The following is a 17,440-nucleotide window of genomic DNA, read 5'->3' on the forward strand; positions in this document are numbered from 1 at the left end:
CCTGAGTTCTGGGATTATTCTGAGGGGCTTGTAGGAGTGGTGCAGTGAAATTGTCACAGAAGGCAGGGAGTGACTAGGCAGGCCTCTTTCTCCTGGTAACTGCTTGGGATCCTGGAAACTGTGCTTTTTGTGAGGGAAAAATGACAAAGAGTTCAGAGGTGTTGCAGTGATTCACAGTCACCCACAGACCCTCACCACTATCTCCACTGGAAGGTGCTGAACACGAGCCGCTGCGAGGGCAACATGTGGTACATGAACAACAGATCCGGGAGATATCTCACCAATGTCCTGATAACATGAACATTCCACCTGCTAAGCCTCATTTCCATCAGTGGGGTAACAGTTGGTACTGTCCAGGGTGTGAGGAGACTGATTTGATCACATGCTTGTGTAAAATCCAAATAAAGCCTTGTATATGGAAAACAGATTAATCTAGGAAGTTGCCAGTTTTCAGGCACTGGGTTCATCAGGAGTTGGGTCTTTATTCAGTCATCCAGGAGTTATCTATGAGGAAGTTCGCAGACACCTGACACAAGATCAGCCAGAACCTCAAAAGGTTGTAAATCATTTGTGGGAAATTGCCACTTTTAGAAAGCTGAACCTTTTCCCACAGATTATACATCACATTAAAACTGTGCTGGTTTTGTTTAGGAAAATTTTGTATATAAAATGTCAAGAATTACTAGTATGTTTTGAAAACTGAAATAGTTTATAGCAACTAATGTGGCACAAAATAAGGTGAACAAATGAGTGTTCTGTTATTTTTATGAACTAAATTTTAAAGCCAAATGAAAATGGCTTGACTGCATTTTTCGATTACAAAAACAATGAATGCAATGTTAAAAGAAAAGAAAGAACAAAAAAATTAAGCGCTCTTTCTAAATGCATTCTCTGCTTCCTTTCCTGACATCCCTTCCTTAACCCATTTTAGTGAACCACTGTACCATGGGGACTGTTGGTCTTATAGTTTAAGGCAGAAAGAGAGGATACCTCTAAGAAGCCAGAGAAAAGGCCTGAGCCAAGGCCTGGGAGAGGGTGAGAGGCAGACCCTCCCAGGTAACCCGAGAAGGGCAAACCACAACGACAAGGCGATGAGGCCACTAATGAGGCCTTAAGATTATAGAAGACAGAGCTGACTGACCGGGCGGTGCGCGCTGATGCCCAGCGCAAAAACGAGTGAGGGGGAGTTGGTGCACCCGGAGATGGGAGGCAGGGTCCCGTAAAACTCTTTGCCATCCGGAAGGGGTGGGGTGAGAGGGGAGAAAGCTTGGTGACGCGGAGCCCTCACGTGACTTGGAGCTGCAGAGCGACGCAGCCTTCGGTGCAGTCATCACTCCCGGCTGGGTACCCGCTCCCTGCTGCCCTGCGCCGGGCGGGCTGACACTGGGCCTGAGGAAAGCAGAGCAGGTAAAGGCTCCGGGGCCCGAGCGTCAACGCCGAGGGGGTGGGGGTGGGGGTGGGGGTGGGGGGCAGCTTCCCCCTATCCCGGGTCGCGGGTTCCGGGATACGGGACAAACCGGGCTCAAGTTCCGGGAGCTTTCGCTGTGATTTTCCCAAGTCCCCTCCCCCTGCCTACATCTGTGCTGGGGAACCTTGGGCTCTGACCGGACGGATTGTTGGGGGTGGGGAGGGCAAGTGTCTCAAAAGGGAAATGCAGAGATTGAGATAACCCAGCCTGATTCTAATCACTCACCCCTCACGTCCCCTCAGCTTCCTGTTCATATCAGTGGAAAGGACATGCCACTGTGGCATTTACACAGAAAATGATGGGCCTTGGCGACTGGATGGCGGGCTTGGTGGGGGTGGCGTCTTGGAATGCGGGGAGGGACATTTGATAACCGGAATCCTGAGTCCAGAAAGGTGAATATTGGGATCTGTGTCCTGGGTGCTGGTACAAGCACTCAGCACCTTTCCTCTCTCCTGTTTGATGGACTGTAGTCGGTGTGTGGCACTGTTTGTGGCGAGGCAAGGGAAGAAGGAGAGAAGAAAACTGCCCAGGATCTGTGGAGGTTAGTGTGAACACGGGCACTGCCTATGGACAGTTGAAGTTCTCTGTGAATTCTCTACGACAGGAACTTAGGCACCGCTGTCTGGCTGTCTGGATGGGATATGGGGTGGGGTTAACTAGAGGACTTTCCCTAAATTGCGTTTACTTACCAAGCTTAGGATTTTTAATTTAAATTGTATGTTGAAGACCAGTAAACACAGCAAACTTTTCTATAGATGCTTTAATTTGCACTTCAGATAATATTAGGAAATTCAAATTGTATCAATGAACATTATTATTATTATTATTATTATTATTATGTTTTTGAGATAGCATTTGACAGGAGGTATTTACAAAAAGAAAAAGCCTTCCCTCACTCCTTGTCTCTTCTGCTGGAGACTCCTAGAAATGGGTTTAAGGAGAAGTAGGTGGCAGTCAGCTATGTATGATTCTAGAGTAGGGGATCCTGGGGCCTCCATATCTTTCTCCTTTTTCCAGTTTTCCAGATTCCCCTGTCTGTCTGAACACCTTGGTGAAAGGAATGATGGACTTTTGGGAGAAACAAACAGGTAGTTTTAAAATAGTTTGCCTCTGTCTCTTCCCTTTTATTTTTTCTGCCTCCCTTTCACACCCTGCCCATTTCAGTGCTGGAGAAGCCCCAGGCTCTGCTTGCCAGATAATGGGTCTCTAGATCTAGCACAGCAGGTACTGGGACCCTTGTTTTAGATGCTGGGATGTCACATCACTCAACAGTTACCTTCCCCTTCTTCTCTGTTTGTTCCTAGGTCTTCCCATAAGCCTACAGTAGGGCTGTTTACCACTGGAAGCAAGGGAAAGGGGGACACTGGCCTGGAACTATGAAGGTTGGTGTGAAGGTAGGCAGTGCCTGGCGATAAGAGGGTGAGCACAGAAGATGGCTGAGACTTGAGAGAGTCTAAGAGGAGGGTACTTCTGCCTTTTACACTGTCATATTTCCATAGTGTTGCCACATTCGTTGGTGATTTCTGTGCTGGAAACAGGAGGAATAGTGGGATAGGGGTGGGTTGGAGTGTGACTGAGAAGACTTAAGTGGAGGGATCACAAGATGGGACACATTAATGAACTGGACATGGGCTCTGACAAGTCTGGTACTGGGGTAAGTGATCAGGTCACTTGTCTATTCTATGAAAACTTAGTGTCTATTACCTCCTGTTTGTTTACTTGTCCATAGATCTGCCTGCAGGTCTGCTGTAGGGCTTGAGATTACTGGAAGAAACAAGGAGGAAATTGCCTCTGATCGTTATAGACTGGTAAGAGGATGGCGAATACCTGTAGACCTCAAGGGTGGGAAGGTGGAGATCAGTGTGCATCCAGTAAGGTCAGTGTCCAGTCTGGAGGATCCTCAGCTTCTCCCTTTCCCAGCCACCTTTCCCCCCATCCCTGTCACTTACCTCCAGAATCTTACTTTTATTTTGGTACAGAGAGTTGGGTGAACTGAGTGACATAGAAAGGTAGTTTGATAATATGCCTGTCACATCAATAACAAAATCTCCAGTCCCATCTGTCTGTCTGTCTCTAGGTCCACAGATCTCATGAGTTTATAGATCTACTTTAGGGTATATCACCAATCAAGAGAAGGAAAGAGGAGGGAACTGCCTTGATCATTACAGGTTGGTATTACAGAGTGGGGACCTCTGGGACTGGTGACAAGAGTAGGTCCAGTAGAAATCAAGGTCTGAAGTTTTCTTTTTCTTAGTCTCTTCCATTCATAGTCAGTGCCACATTCTAATATCTTTTCCATTATTCATTTAGTGTAAGGAAATGTGTATGGATGTACTTTAGGGGAAAATTGTTGGGCACTGGGGAAAATGGGGAGGGGAGAAAGTAAAAGGGAGGGAGAGAGAGTTTGCTCATCATCCTCTTCTCCCACCAAGCACATCATTTCTATACTTTTCTGTCATTCTGTGTATCTATCTGTACGATGCATGAACTTAGAAGAGAAATTTTAGTCCATTTCCTTCCTCCACTTCTAGGTCCACCTCCAGTGGCAGCAGTAGTGGCCTTTAAGTGGCTGAAGACCAACGCCCTCACAGGCCTACACCCAGACCTACTACTCTCTTTCCCCATCCTGACTGAGATCCCCGTACCTTGTTTGTGCCTTCAGTAGGGGTGATTACATGGGTCGCATTCAGGAAGTGGGTTTGGTGACATCAGGACTGGTGATCTGGGCTGGTACCTGCTACTACATTTACAGATTAACCAAAGGAAGAGCCCAGAGAGTGAGAAAACTTGTCAGAAATGGGTCCAGAGTTAATATGGAGACTGTGGTTGGGGTACAGAACCAGACCTTGGCCATGAGTGAAGCCATGGCTAGGACAGAGACTGAGACTAGACCCATGGCCAAGACTGTAGTAGAAACTGGAGCAGGGGATAGGGTTGGGGCTGAAAGAAAGACTACCACCACTGCTAAAGCCAGCCCCAAAGTCAACTCTCAGGCCAAAACAATGGTTGAGGCAGAGGCAGAGAACCAGTCTGAGGCCAAAACAGTGGCCACAACAGTGGGCATGACAGAGGCAGTGACTCTGAATGAAGCCCAAGTCAAAGCTGGGGAAGTGGACATGAAAGAGGCAGTGACCCAAACTGGTTCTGAGGCTGGGAGATTAGTCAGAAAGGATGCCGTAACCCAGACCAAGGCTAAAGCTTGGGCACTGGTTGCCAGGGCAGAGACCAAGAAAGCAGTAATGACCCAGACCAAAGTGGAAGCTCATTTACTGGCTGAAAAAGACATGAACAAAGTAATGGTGACACAGAGTGAGACCTTGGGAGTGATCAGGGAAGCAGCCAAGATGTGTGCCATAAATAAGACTGGAATTATGGCTGAGACCAAGGCAAGAGCCCTGGAAAAGACTGTGAGTGTGGCCAAGACTCATTCTGAGGCCAGGCCTGGTAACATAGTTGATGCTAAAGGAAGTCCTAATACCATGTCCAGGGCAGAAGCTGGAGTGGACATGAAGTCTTGTGCGTCATCTCAAGCTGTGGCCAAGATCCAGGTTGACAACATGCCTGGTGCTGAGGATGAGGCCAAGGAGAATCACAAAACCATGTTACAGGCAAGGTCTAGGTCAGACATGAGGGCTTCTGCCCAGCCTCAGATTGTAGCCAAGACTCAGGCTGAGGCTGTGCTTGGGGCAAAGGTTGATGCTGAGGGTAATACCAATGCCGTTTGTAAGGCAGGGACAGAGACAGATATGAGAGTTTCTACACAACCTGAGACTATGGCCAAGGAACAGGCTATGGTGATGTTTGGGGCCAGGGTTGATGACAGAGGAAACACCAATGTCACATCTAAGGCAATGACTGGAACTGACATGAGGGTTGCTGCTCAACCTCAAGCTGTAGCCAGTGCTCAGGCTGAGGCTATGCCTGATGCCAGAGTTAAAGGTAGAGGCAATTGCAATGCTATGCCTAAAACAGGGGTCAGGGAAAACTTGAGGGCCAATTCCCAGAATGAGGCCTTGCCTGTTGCCAGGGTTAAGACCAGAGACAATCCCAATGCCATGTCTAAGATGGGGGCTGGGACAGACACTGAACTCTATACACAGCCTCAGGCTATGGCCAATGTCCAGGTTGATGCGTTGCCTGATGGCAGGATTACAGTTAAAAAGAATGTCAACACAATGTCTAAGGAAGGGGGTTGGACAGACACAAAGGCACAGTCTCAGGCTTCCAACAAGAACCAAGTTGAGGTTTTACCTGGTACTAGACGTAAGGCTAGGAGAAAAGCCAAAAACAAGTGTAAAGCAGAGGTCAGGATAGAAATGAAAACCTGTGAGCAGCCTCAGGTTGGAGTCAAGACCCAAGTTGATGCTTTACCTGATTCCAGGGGTGATGGTAGGGGTGATCTTAATGCTATTTCTTGGTCAGAGACTAAGGCAGAACTGAGGGTCTGTGGTCAGCCTCAGACTGTGGCCAATTTCCAGGGTAAGGCCTTGCCTGGTGCCAAGAATAAGGTCTGGGGCAATTCCAATGCTATATCTAAGTCAGGGGCTGGGCCGGATACAATGGGTTCTTCCCAACTCCATGTTGTGGCCAATCTCCAGGATGATGCCTCACTTAATATTAAGAATAAAGTCAGGGGCAATCCCAATGCTATGTTTAAAGCAGGGGCTGGGCCAGATTTAATATGTTATGCCCAGCCTGAAACAGATACAACAAGCTATGCCCAGCCCCAGGCTGTGACCATTTCCCATGGTGAAGCCTCATCTGGTACTAAGAATAAGGTCAGGGGCAATGCCAATGCTGTGTCTAAGACAGCAGCTGGGTCAGATACAATAGGCTCTGCCCAGCCTGAGGTGACTAATTCCCAAAGTGAAACCTTGCCCAGCACTAAGAATAAGGTCAAGGGCAAGTCCAATGGTATGTCTAAGACAGGGGCTGGGCCAGATGTAAGGGACTCTGCCCAGCCTCAGGCTGTGGCCAATGCCCAGGGTGAAGCCTTGCCTGGTACTAAGAACAAGGTCAGGGACAATTCCAATGCTGTGTCTAAGGCAGGGGATGGGTCAGATACAGTGGGCTCTGCCCAGCTCCAGGCTGGGACCAATTCCCAGGATGAAGCCTTGTCTGTAACTAAGAATAAGGTCAAGGGTAATCCCAGTGCTATGGCTAAGGCAGATGCAATGGCCTTTGCCCAGCCTCAAACAAATACAACCTGTTCTTTCCAGCCCCTGGCTGTGGCCAATTCCCAGGGTGAAGCCTTGTTTGGTATCAAGAATAAGGCTAGGTGCAAGTCCAATGGTATGTCTAAGACAGGGGCTGGGCCAGATGCAAGGGACTCTGCCCAGCCTCAGGTTGTGGCTAATTCCCAAGGTGAAGTCTTGCCAGGTACTAAGAACAAGGTCAAGGGCAATTCCAATGCTGTATCTACATCAGGCACTGGGCCAGATACAGTGGGCACTGCCCAGCTCCAGGCTGTAACCAATGCCCAGCTTGAAGCCTTGTCTCATCCTAAGAATAAGGTCAGGGGCAATCCCAGTGCTGTGTCTAAGACAGAGGCCAGGGCAGATGCTATGGGCTCTGCTCAGCCTCAAACAGATGCAACCTGTTCTGCCCAGCCCCTGGCTGTGGCCAATTCCCAGGGTGAAGCCTTGCCTGATACTAAGAACAAGGTCAAGGGCAATTCCAATAATGTGTCTAAATCAGGGTCTCGGCCAGATACAGTGGGCTCTGCCCAGCTCCAGGTTGTGGCCAATGTCCAGGTCGAAACCTTGTCTGGCACTAAGAACAAGGTCAGGGTCATTCCCAGTGCTGTGTCTAAGGCAGTGGCTAAAGCAGTTGCAATGGGCTCTGCCCAACCTCTAACAGATACAACAAGCTCTGCCCAGCCCCTGGCTGTGGCCAATTCCCAGTGTGAAAACCTGCGTGGTACTAAGAACAAGGTCAGGGGCAATCCCAATGCTTTGTCTGAAGCAGGGACTGGGCCAAATATAGTGGGTTCTGCCCAGTCTCAGATTGTGGCCAATTCCCAGGGTGAAGTCTTGCCTGGCACTAAGAACAAGGTTAGGGGAAATTCCAATGCTGTATCTAAGACAGGAGCTGGGCCAGATACAGTGGGCACTGCCCAGCTCCAGGCTGTGGCCAATGCCCAGGGTGAAGCCTTGTCTGGTCCTAAGAATAAGGTCAAAGGCAATCCCAGTGCTGTGTCTAAGACAGAGGCCAGGGCAGATGGGATGGGCTCTGCTCAGCCTCAAACAGATACAACCTGTTCTGCACAATCCCTGGCTGTGACCAATTCCCAGGGTGAAGCCTTGCTCAGTATCAAGAGTAAGGTTAGGAGCAATACCAATGCTTTGTCTAAAGCAGAGAACGAGTCACATATAGTGGGTTCTGCCAAGCCTCATATTGTGGCCAATTCCCAGGGTGAAGTTTTGCCTGGTACTAAGACCAAGGTCAGAGGAAATTCCAATGCTGGGTCTAAGAGAGGAGCTGGTCCAGATACAGTTGGCTCTGCTCAATTGCATGCTGTAGCCAATTCCCAGTGTGAGGCCTTACTTTGTATCAAGCATAAGGTCAAGGGCAATCCCAGTGCTTTGTCTAAAGCAGAGACTGGGTCAGATCCAGGGGGCTCTGCCCAGCTCCAGACTGTGGCTGATTCCCAATGTGCGGCTTTGCCTGGTGTGAAGAAAAAGGTCAGCAGTCATCCCAATGCCATGTCTAAGGTAGAGACCAGAGCAGATATAACAAGCTTTGCCCAGCTTCAAGCTGAGTCTAATTCCCAAGGTGAAGCTTTGTCTGGTGCCAGGAGTAAGGTCCAAGGCAATCTCAGTGTTCTGTCTAAATCAGGCACCGGGCAAGATACAGTGGGCTCTGCCCAGCCCCAAGCTGTGACCAATTCCCAGGAAGAAGACTGGTCTGGTACCAAGAATAAGGTCAAGGGCAATCTTAATGCTGTATTTGAAGCAGAGGCAAGTGTAGATATAACAGGTTCTGCCTGGCCCCAGGTGGTGGCCAATACCCGTGGTGAAACCTTGTCTGGTATTAAGAATAAAGTCAAGGTCACTCCTAATGCTGTGTGTAAGGCAGAGGCCAGGACAGAGATAATGGGGTCTGCCCAGCCCCAAGCGGTGACCAGTTCTTGGGATGAAGCTTCATCTTATACTAAGAATAAGGTCTGGGGCAATCTTAGTGCTGTGTCTAAAGCAGGCATTGGGCCAGATACAATGGGCTGTGCCCAGCCCCAGGCTGTGGCCAATTCCCAAGGTGAAGCCTTGCTTAATGTTAAGAGTAAGGTCAGAGGCCATCCCAATGCTGTGTCTAATGTAGAGGCCAAAGCAGATACAACAAGCTTTACCCAGCCTCAGGCTGTATCTGAATCCCAAGGTGAAACCTTGCCTGGTGCCAGGAGTAAGGACCAGGGCAATTCCAGTGCTATGTCTAAAGCAGGCACTGGGCCAGATACAATGTGTTCTGCTCAGCCTCAAACAGATATAATAGGCACTGCCCAATCCCAAGCCAAGTCTAATTCTCAAGGTGAAGCCTTGTCTGGTGCCAGACATAAGGTCGGGGAGAATCCTGGTGCAGTATTTAAGGCAGGGGCTGATCAAGATAGAATAGGCTCTCTTTCACCCCAGGCTGTGGCCAGTTCTCAAGGTGAGGCCTTGCTTGGTGCCAGGAGAAAGGTCAGGGGAAATACCAATGCTGAGTCTAAGATAGAGGCTGGGGCACATATGATGGGCTCTGGCCAGCCTCAGTCTGTGGCCCATTCCCAGAATAAGATCTTATCTGGGGCAAAGGACAAGGCTGTACCTAGGTCTGAGGCAGAAGCCACAGAAGATAAAGTCTATGCAAAACCCAAGAATGAAGCCATGCTCACTTCTGTGAGTGGCAGTGGGGCAGGCATTCAGACCTGCCGAAAAACTCAGCCTAAGGTCCATGACTATTACTGGAATGGGATTGGTATTGAGGATTGGATTGCTTCTGAGCGATGGATCAAATTTAGATTTCAAGCCAGGGATGGATACTGGGAGAATAGCATGTCCTGGGCTGATGATGAGAATGAAGCCAGTATTGAGTCCTGGAGTGGGGCTAGTGATAAGTATGATATTAAGTCCTGGGCTGGGATAAAGGCTGAGAATGAAGTTGGTTTTCCTTCCTGGGCTGCAGCTGGGGACCAAGCTTGTGGGGGGTTCTGGGTTGGGAGTCAGGCCAGTGAAGTGTCCTGGGTGGGGAGCAAGGCCAGTGTGGGGGGGTCTTTTTCAGAGGTTGGGGGCATGGCCATTGGAGGGTCTTGGATTGGAGCTCAGAATGAGGCCAGTGTGGGATCTTGGGCTAGTACTTGCAACCAGGCTATTGGTGAGCCCTGGGCTAGAAGTCAGGCCAGTGCCGTGTCCTGGGCTGGGGAAGATGCCTTTGGAGGGTCCTGGACTACAGCTGAGGAACAGGCTAGTGGAAGGTCTCAGGATGGGACTAGGATCCAGGCTAATGGAGGGTCTTGGGCTGAAGCTATAGCTGGGAATGTGGCTAGCATTGGGTACTGGGCTTGGGATATGGACCAGGCTAGTGGAGGGTACTGGATTGGGACCAGTGATTTGTCTGGTGGATCCAAGCCTAGATTTGAGGATCAGGCCAGTGGAAATGTGTCCTGGGTTGTGGCTGGTGGCCAGTCCACTGGAAGATCTAGGCTTGGGCCTGAGAATCAGTCTGGTAGAAAGTCCTGGGCTGACACTGCTGACCAAGCCAGTGGAGGGTCCAGGATGAAGCCTGTGGACCAGTTTGGGGGTGGGACTTGGGCTAGGGCTGGGGAACAGGCCAACAAAGGGTCTAGGCCAGGGTTTGTAGACCAGTCGAGTGTTGGGTCCTGGGCTAGCACTGACAATCAGGCCAGTGGAGGATTCTTGGTTGGGACTGTGGACCAGGCCAGTGCGGGTTCCTGGGCTGGGACTGGTGATCAGTCTGGCAACGAGTCCAAACCTAGATTTGAGGATATGATAAATGATGAAGAGTCTTTGGCTAAAGCTGTTGGCCAGGCTGGTGGAGGGCCCAGGTTGGGGCCTGAGGACCAGTCCAATGGAAGGTCCTGGGCTGACTCTGGGGACCAAGCCAGTGGAGGGTCCTTGGTTGAAGCTGTGGACCAGGGCAATGGAGGGTCTTGGGCTGTACCTGGTGATCAGGCTGGTGGTGGGGCAAAGCCTAGATTTGAAGAGCACACAAGTGGAAGAGAGTCTTGGGCTGACAGTGGGGGCCAGGCTGGTGGAAGGTCTAGGCTAGGTCTCAGAGACGAGTCAATTGGAGATTCTTGGGCTGGCACTGGGGACCAGGCCAGTGAAGAATACAGGCCAGGGCCCAAAAATCAGTCCAATGGATGGTTTTGTGCTTGCAGTGGGAGTCAGGCTAATGCAAGAGGGTCCTGGGGTGGTGCTGGTGGCCAGGCTGTTGGAATATCTAGACTAAGGTCCATGAACCCATCTAATGGTGGGTCCTGGGCTGATACTGGGAGTAGGGTCAGTGGAGGGTATTGGCCTAGGGCTGGAGGTCCAGCTTATAGTTGTTTCAAACCTGGATTTGAGGATCAGACCAGTGGAGGAGGTTTCTGGTCTGGTGCTAAGAACCAGGTTGTTGGAGGGCCTAATCCAGGGCCAGCAGACCAGTCTAGTGGTGGGTCTTGGGCTGGCACTGGGAGTCAAGCCAGTGGAAGGTTCTGGGCTGGGACTGGGGATCAGGCTGATAGCTATTCTGAACCTGGATTTGAAGACTTGGCCAGTGGAGAAGTCTCCCAGGCTGGCACTGGGGATCAGGCTAGTGGAAAATCTTGGCCTGGGTTGAGGCCTGGTAGTGAGGCCAGTAGAGGATCTAGGCTGAGACCTGAGGACCAGGCAAGTGGAGGGTCCTGGACTAGAGCTGGTGACCAGGCCAGTGGAAGACCCCAGGTTGGTGCTGGGATGGAGGCCAATGAAAGATCCTGGTTTGGGACTAGAGGTGAGATTACTACAGGGTCCTGGTTCAGGAGAGGGAAAGAGGCTGGTATTGCGTCCAAACTTGGAGGTAAAAATGAGGCCAGTATTGAATCCAGATCAAGGGCTAAAGAAGACGCCAATATTAAGTCCTGGACCAGATCTGAAGAGGCAGCCTGTATGGATTCCTGTGTGGGGGTTGGGGCTGGGGCTGGGAGTGCAGCAGAGACTAGGAAGGAGTCTTGGCTCTGGGATGGAGATGCAGCCACTACAGGGTCTAGGCTTGGGGGTAAGGAAGAGGGTTGCATGGGGTCCTGGGATTTGGCTGAGGATGTAGAAGAGGATGAGCTAAGTAGAGCATCCAGCCCTGATATTGAGGAGATAAGTTTAAGGTCTTTGTTTTGGGCTGATAGTGAGAAGAGTAATGAGTTCAGATCCAAGAGTGAAAGAGATGTCTATTTTGAGTGTGGACCTGGAGATAAGACTAGTGCCAAGGATAACCTTGAGGCCGCTGGTGGAACTGATGTAAGATCTTGGTTCTGGGATGGTAATGAGAACAGAAGTGAGGACAAATCTGCAACTAAAACTAAAGCCAAAAACTCAGCTGAGTCAAGAGGTACATATCCATCCATGGTCCCTGGGGCAGGAATGGGGTCATGGGCAGGAGCCATGATCTGGACGGAAATGAAATTTCCATACCAAAATGAGTCCTGCTTCCCACCTGACGATGAGCTCAGAAAACAGATCAGGTGTGAGGAGAAAACTCAGCCCTGGACCTGTCGCTGTAAACATGAAGCTACTATGGATCCACAAGAGCTTGAAAAACTCATTTGCATGATTGAGATGACTGAAGATCCTTCTATTCATGAAATAGCCAATAATGCTCTATATAAAAGTCCCGATTATCCATTTTCCCATGAAGTCATTCGTAATGCAGGTAGAATATCAATTATTGAAAGCTTGCTCAATAATCCCTATCCCAGTGTTAGGCAGAAGGCTTTAAATGCACTGAATAACATCTCAGTGGCTGCTGAAAATCATAGGAAGGTGAAAACATACTTAAACCAAGTATGTGAAGACACAGTCACCTATCCCTTGAATTCAAATGTGCAGCTCGCTGGACTAAGATTGATAAAGCATTTGACTATTATTAGTGAATATCAGCATATGGTTACTAATTATATTTCAGAATTTCTTCGTTTGTTAACTGTGGGAAGTGGAGAAACTAAAGTCCATATTTTGGGAATGCTTTTGAATTTCTCTAAAAATCCATCTATGACAAAAGACTTACTCATTGCCAATGCACCAACATCACTGATTAATATCTTTAACAAGAAAGAGACAAAAGAGAATATTCTTAATGCTCTTTCACTATTTGAAAATATAAATTACCATTTTAAAAGAAGAGCAAAAGTATTTACCCAGGACAACTTCAGTAAAAATTCCCTTTATTTCATATTCCAAAGACCCAAAGCATGTGCCAAGAAACTTCGAGTCTTAGCAGCAGAATATAGTGACCCTGAGGTGAAAGAAAGAGTTGAGCTATTGTTAAGTAAACTCTGATTAGTTATATGATTCCAAACAAATCTGAATAATATTTTGGTTTTGCAGCCTGGAGGTAATGCACATTGTAAATTGCATTATAACTTCAAAACTGATGTTCCTTATGATGGATTATAGCTGGATCACTTTATGAACACCAAATGAATTCAAACCTGTACTGAAAATACATGTGTTGATTATTACCTTGTCTAGATCAAGATATTTTTAGTATGCTTCATGAGCAGAAACTGACCTGATTCTTTATAAGTAAGGTAATTTTTGGTCCTTTGTGTGGACTTAATGTTTATACATTTGAGGGTTTATCTTGATATTGTCAATAAAGTTGTGTGTTTTAAGCAGAAAAAAAGAGACACATCTTTGTCCTTGAGTTTATGATCTATCTGGAAAGGCAATGTGTATGGAAAGAAAAATATATTACAAAACCGTGAGCCTCTGATCATGGCCAAACCCTTCCCAACAGTGCAGAAACTTCTGCAGGCAACAGTGGTCAGGGAAAATTTTTACAGAGGAGAGGGACACTTATGTAAGCTGGGCTTGAAGGATAGGATAAAAATGGGGTGGGAGAGCGTTTGGAGGAAGGAGGAGAGGTGGGAAGAAAGGCATGGAGATGGGAATCCTGCTCCAGAGAGGAGGCTGGCCTGCCTGTGGTTCCAAGCATGGGGTGGGAAATGTAATCCATCAGTTTGGGTGAGCACCTTCATGGAGGATTCCTTATTGCTAAACTGAGGTGTCTTAATGTTACTCCATCCACCCCTGGGCGACCCCAAAACCTTCTGTGGCCAAAGGAATTAGCATGAAAGGTAAAGAATGTAGATGCTTTGTGTGCAGGATGGGTCAGAGTTGGGGTAGGGACAGGAGGGGCCACTGAAGATTGGAAGTTACTGTCATGGTCAAGGTACGAGATGATAAAAGTGAGAGACTTCACTACTGGCCATGGGAATGGCAAGGGGAGGAAGGAAGTGAGAGACTGAAGAAAGAAATGATGGAACTTATCTTGAGGGCATACATAGAGGGACAATTTTATTTTAGGGTCCTGGTGGCATTTAATAGGAAAACATTCTCTTTGTTGGCTAACTCTGGTATCTGTGTAAGTAAATACATTAGATATTACTTTGAAATAATAAGAAAATATAGTAGAAGAAAGAACAATGTTTAGTGCTTCTATTAGATTTCTTTTAGAAGGTTGATTGAATCAGAGCCTTTATGGAACCACTGAGAGTGGTGTTGGTATCAATACTGAAGAATATCCACCTTTCTCCTACCCCAGATTATGGTGAGGGTGTGGTGGGAGGGGTTCAAACTGGGATGGTGGGAACATACACTGGTACAAGGTTCATTTGGATACATGTTTCAGAAGCCTTTAAGATGCACATGCTCTTTGACCCAATAATTCCACTTGTAGAAATTTACCTATAGAAAATTATCAAATAATTGGCTTGTACAAAGTTGTGCATCTTCATACTGTTTTGAAGCGTGAAAAATTGTGAGTGACCGAAGTGTCTCGAAATAGGCACTTGGTAAAACAAATTAGGGTGTATCTGTGCATTGAAACGTCTTGCAGCTATTGAAAATTGTGATAGGTGTCTACACTTATTTACTTGGACAAAATTCAGCATTTAATCTTAAGTGGGAAAAATAGGCTGCAAAAGCACATGCTATACTTTTTATAAAGTAAAAGTATATATTTAAATTATGTCCTGTATAAACTTTGGTGTATACTCTGAGAACGTTAATAGTGTCCTATGGGTGTTAGATTAATGGGCAGTTTTATCTGTGTTTTGCTCATCTGTATTTTCTGATTTTTATATACACCATAAATTTTTGCATGACTTACCAAGAGGAAATGGATGGATTTGGGCTAGGCAGACCTGTCAATAGTATATCAGGGAACTAGAGAAAAATTATAAGTAGAGGCTCACATATTGGTGTTTAGATATTTGGAAGGAATAAATTAAAATTTTAAATAAATATTTAAATAAAGCTGTAAATGCAAGTGTAAATGTTTGAAAATTTAAATCTTATTAGCCATTTTAAAAGTAACTGTTCTCAATTCTGTTATTCAATGGCCACTAAATTTCTAGTGGAAAAAATAATGTCACATTTATGGTAGATTCTGCAGTCTGTTGCCCTAATCCTCCTTCAGGAATAAAGAAGTTATTATTTAGTTGCTAGGAGTGCAGCCAGCAGACAGCCCTCAGCTGTCATACCTTTTCAGGAATTGCCTCAGCTGGGAAGTCACCTGCCACAAGGTCACCCTCTTCCTGGGGTACTTCCATCCAGTGGCTGATTGACATGGCCTTCTTGTCTCATATGGGACAGCTGAACTTCTCCCTATGTCCAATCCTGCTTCCTTCTTTTACCTTCCACAGATTTTGATCTCAAGAGCAGTTCCTAATAAAAGCCCTTCATGCTGAACTCTGAGTCTGCTCTCCAGGAAGCCAACACAACAGTTGGTATGAGGAGTAGTTCAGGAAGGCAAACACTGTGATGAAATTTTGAAGATGAATCACCTGCTGCCCAGCTGGCAAGGAGGACCCCATCACTGATGGTAGGTGGAGTAGATAGGCACCTAGAACATGTGGCAGAGGAATTGTCAGAGGTTTCAGTGATGGTGAACTGGGATGGCACTGGTGTAAGGGGATGCATTAGCTAGTTCTATGTAGCAGAGTTTTGAGAAATATGTGGGAAATATTAAATATAAAGAAGACCAGAAAATTGTGTAGCTTTTTCTATGCTTGATTGACTTCTAGAAAAAAATAATAAAAGCTTAATTAAATTAATCAGCAATTAAATGCTATATGTGAAAGCCAGAAAGTTTCATTCATAGCCTATAAAGAGGCCCTCTTCTTTTCTAGGTAGAAGGTAGAGAAATATTAGGACCAGGCCCAGGACTTACTGAAAGCAAGCTTCAAAGAAAGTTAAAATCTCAACCAAGACAAGTCTGCTATTCTAGTTAGGAAGTAATAGGACCTTGACACATGGGATGAAGACTTCTGGATTGACATTCCTGAAAATCTTGTATCCTCAGATTTCTCTGGACACCTTGAGCATTCAGAAGTATCCCACTCCTTCTTATTTAGGGCTAGTGCTTCACTTTACTTAAACATGCAGTGTCCTTTCTCCCTTAATGTAATGTGTGTTTCCTTCAGAATATGCCCTACTGCTCATCCTCGCCACTGGGCCTATATATAGGGTTAAGTCACAGCATAACCTCCATGGGGATGTGCTGGGCCTAAAAAGAATGAAGAAAATGGAATACCCCAAGAAGGAGCTATAGGACCTAGCAAGCATGTACTAGCAGGTGCTGCGGGGGAAGCATGTGACTAAATTCCGAGGGCCTTGATTAGGGGAGATTGAATATAAAACTGAATAAGGGAAAAGTTAATTGTATTGAGAATTATCTCCCAAGATACAGTATTTAACACTCTGGGAAAGACTCCAGGAGATCATGTGAACTCACTACTAGAATGGTGTCTCAAAGTATGGAAAAAAGAATTAAGGTTTAAATGCCAGAGTTGTCATAGCAGATGGTGGGGAAAGGGTTAAAGACTCAGGGAAGTGTGAGTGATAGAATAAATATATTATTTATGTCTTCAAACCCCTCTGGAGGACTATGTTCTGCAGGAGAACCCAAAGGGCACACTATTTGTTGGAGTCATAAGGAATGCTCTGGTGAGAAGAGCAGCAGCATCACTAAGAAGTTCAGGAGTGGCTTTCCTCTGCAGGCCATGGCTCAGAATAGGAGAGGATGTTACAGGATGAGAAACACTGATAGAAATGGTGATAGTTCAGAGCGCTTGGGTGGCTCAGTCGGTTGAGTGTCGGACTCTTGGTTTCTGCTCAGGTCATGATCTCACAGATTGTGGGATTGAGCCCCGAATTGGGCTCTGCACTGACAGCGTGGAGCCTGCTTGGAACTCTCTCTCTCTCTCTCTCTCTCTCTCTCTCTCTCTCTCTCTCTCTCTCTCTCTCTTTGCACCTCCCCCATTCGTGCATGCATGGTCTCTCTCTCTCTCTCTCTCTCTCTCTCTCTCTCTCTCTCTCAAAATAAATAAAATAAACATTAAAAAAAGAAAAAAGAATTGGTGATGTCTCTCAAACAGTAGAGGCAGGATGACTGCACATAACCATCAGAAGTCATGTGGATGCAAATACCATAATGTGCTGCAGGGTCAGAGTGATAGGCAAGGAGGCCTGATCTGCAAAGAGCTGTGGAGATGATTAATAGAACACAGTGCCTTGGGGAAAATAAGCAGCCAACAATCTGTACTGAATGTGAGCAACCAAAAGAAATCAAAGATGGTCAGAAGTCTGAGGGGCAGTACCTCAATAAGAAGTCACATTTCCTTGCTCAGCTTCTGACCCTAACTCAGTTTTTGATCTAGAGTGCATTGAGTGCATTGTTTGAAGGAGAGGCTGGGTGCCCAGGAAGAAGAACCCTACAACATTAGTAATGATTTCTCCA

The 17,440-nt window shown here is 47.0% G+C and overlaps 1 protein-coding gene across 4 annotated transcripts; it reads left to right on the plus strand.

Moving 5' to 3' along the window:
- Positions 1-1,316: 1,316 nt before the first annotated feature.
- ARMCX4 (armadillo repeat containing X-linked 4) lies at positions 1,317-16,573 on the plus strand. Of its 4 annotated transcripts, XR_003905029.1 has the most exons (8): positions 1,317-1,407; positions 1,939-2,009; positions 2,486-2,556; positions 2,773-2,862; positions 3,198-3,276; positions 3,546-3,636; positions 15,345-15,523; positions 15,831-16,573. XR_003905029.1 is itself a non-coding variant. In XM_029929861.1 (7 exons), exon 7 carries the CDS (start codon positions 4,144-4,146, stop codon positions 12,973-12,975), a length of 8,832 nt encoding a protein of 2,943 aa, XP_029785721.1. In that variant the 5' UTR covers positions 1,317-1,407; positions 1,939-2,009; positions 2,486-2,556; positions 2,773-2,862; positions 3,198-3,276; positions 3,546-3,636; positions 4,000-4,143; the 3' UTR covers positions 12,976-13,325. The 4 variants fall into 4 exon arrangements, 2 of the variants coding, with proteins under 2 accessions (XP_029785721.1, XP_029785722.1); XR_003905028.1 differs by having other exon boundaries at positions 15,345-16,573; XM_029929861.1 differs by lacking the exons at positions 15,345-15,523; positions 15,831-16,573 and adding an exon at positions 4,000-13,325.
- Positions 16,574-17,440: the final 867 nt, after the last annotated feature.

This window comes from Suricata suricatta, chromosome X (assembly GCF_006229205.1).
Source record: "Suricata suricatta isolate VVHF042 chromosome X, meerkat_22Aug2017_6uvM2_HiC, whole genome shotgun sequence".
Classification (NCBI taxonomy): domain Eukaryota; kingdom Metazoa; phylum Chordata; class Mammalia; order Carnivora; family Herpestidae; genus Suricata; species Suricata suricatta.

Bases quoted from the DNA above. Each gene is read 5' to 3' on its own strand.
- ARMCX4 (XM_029929861.1), top strand. From the start codon at position 4,144: ATGGGTCGCATTCAGGAAGTGGGTTTGGTGACATCAGGACTGGTGATC.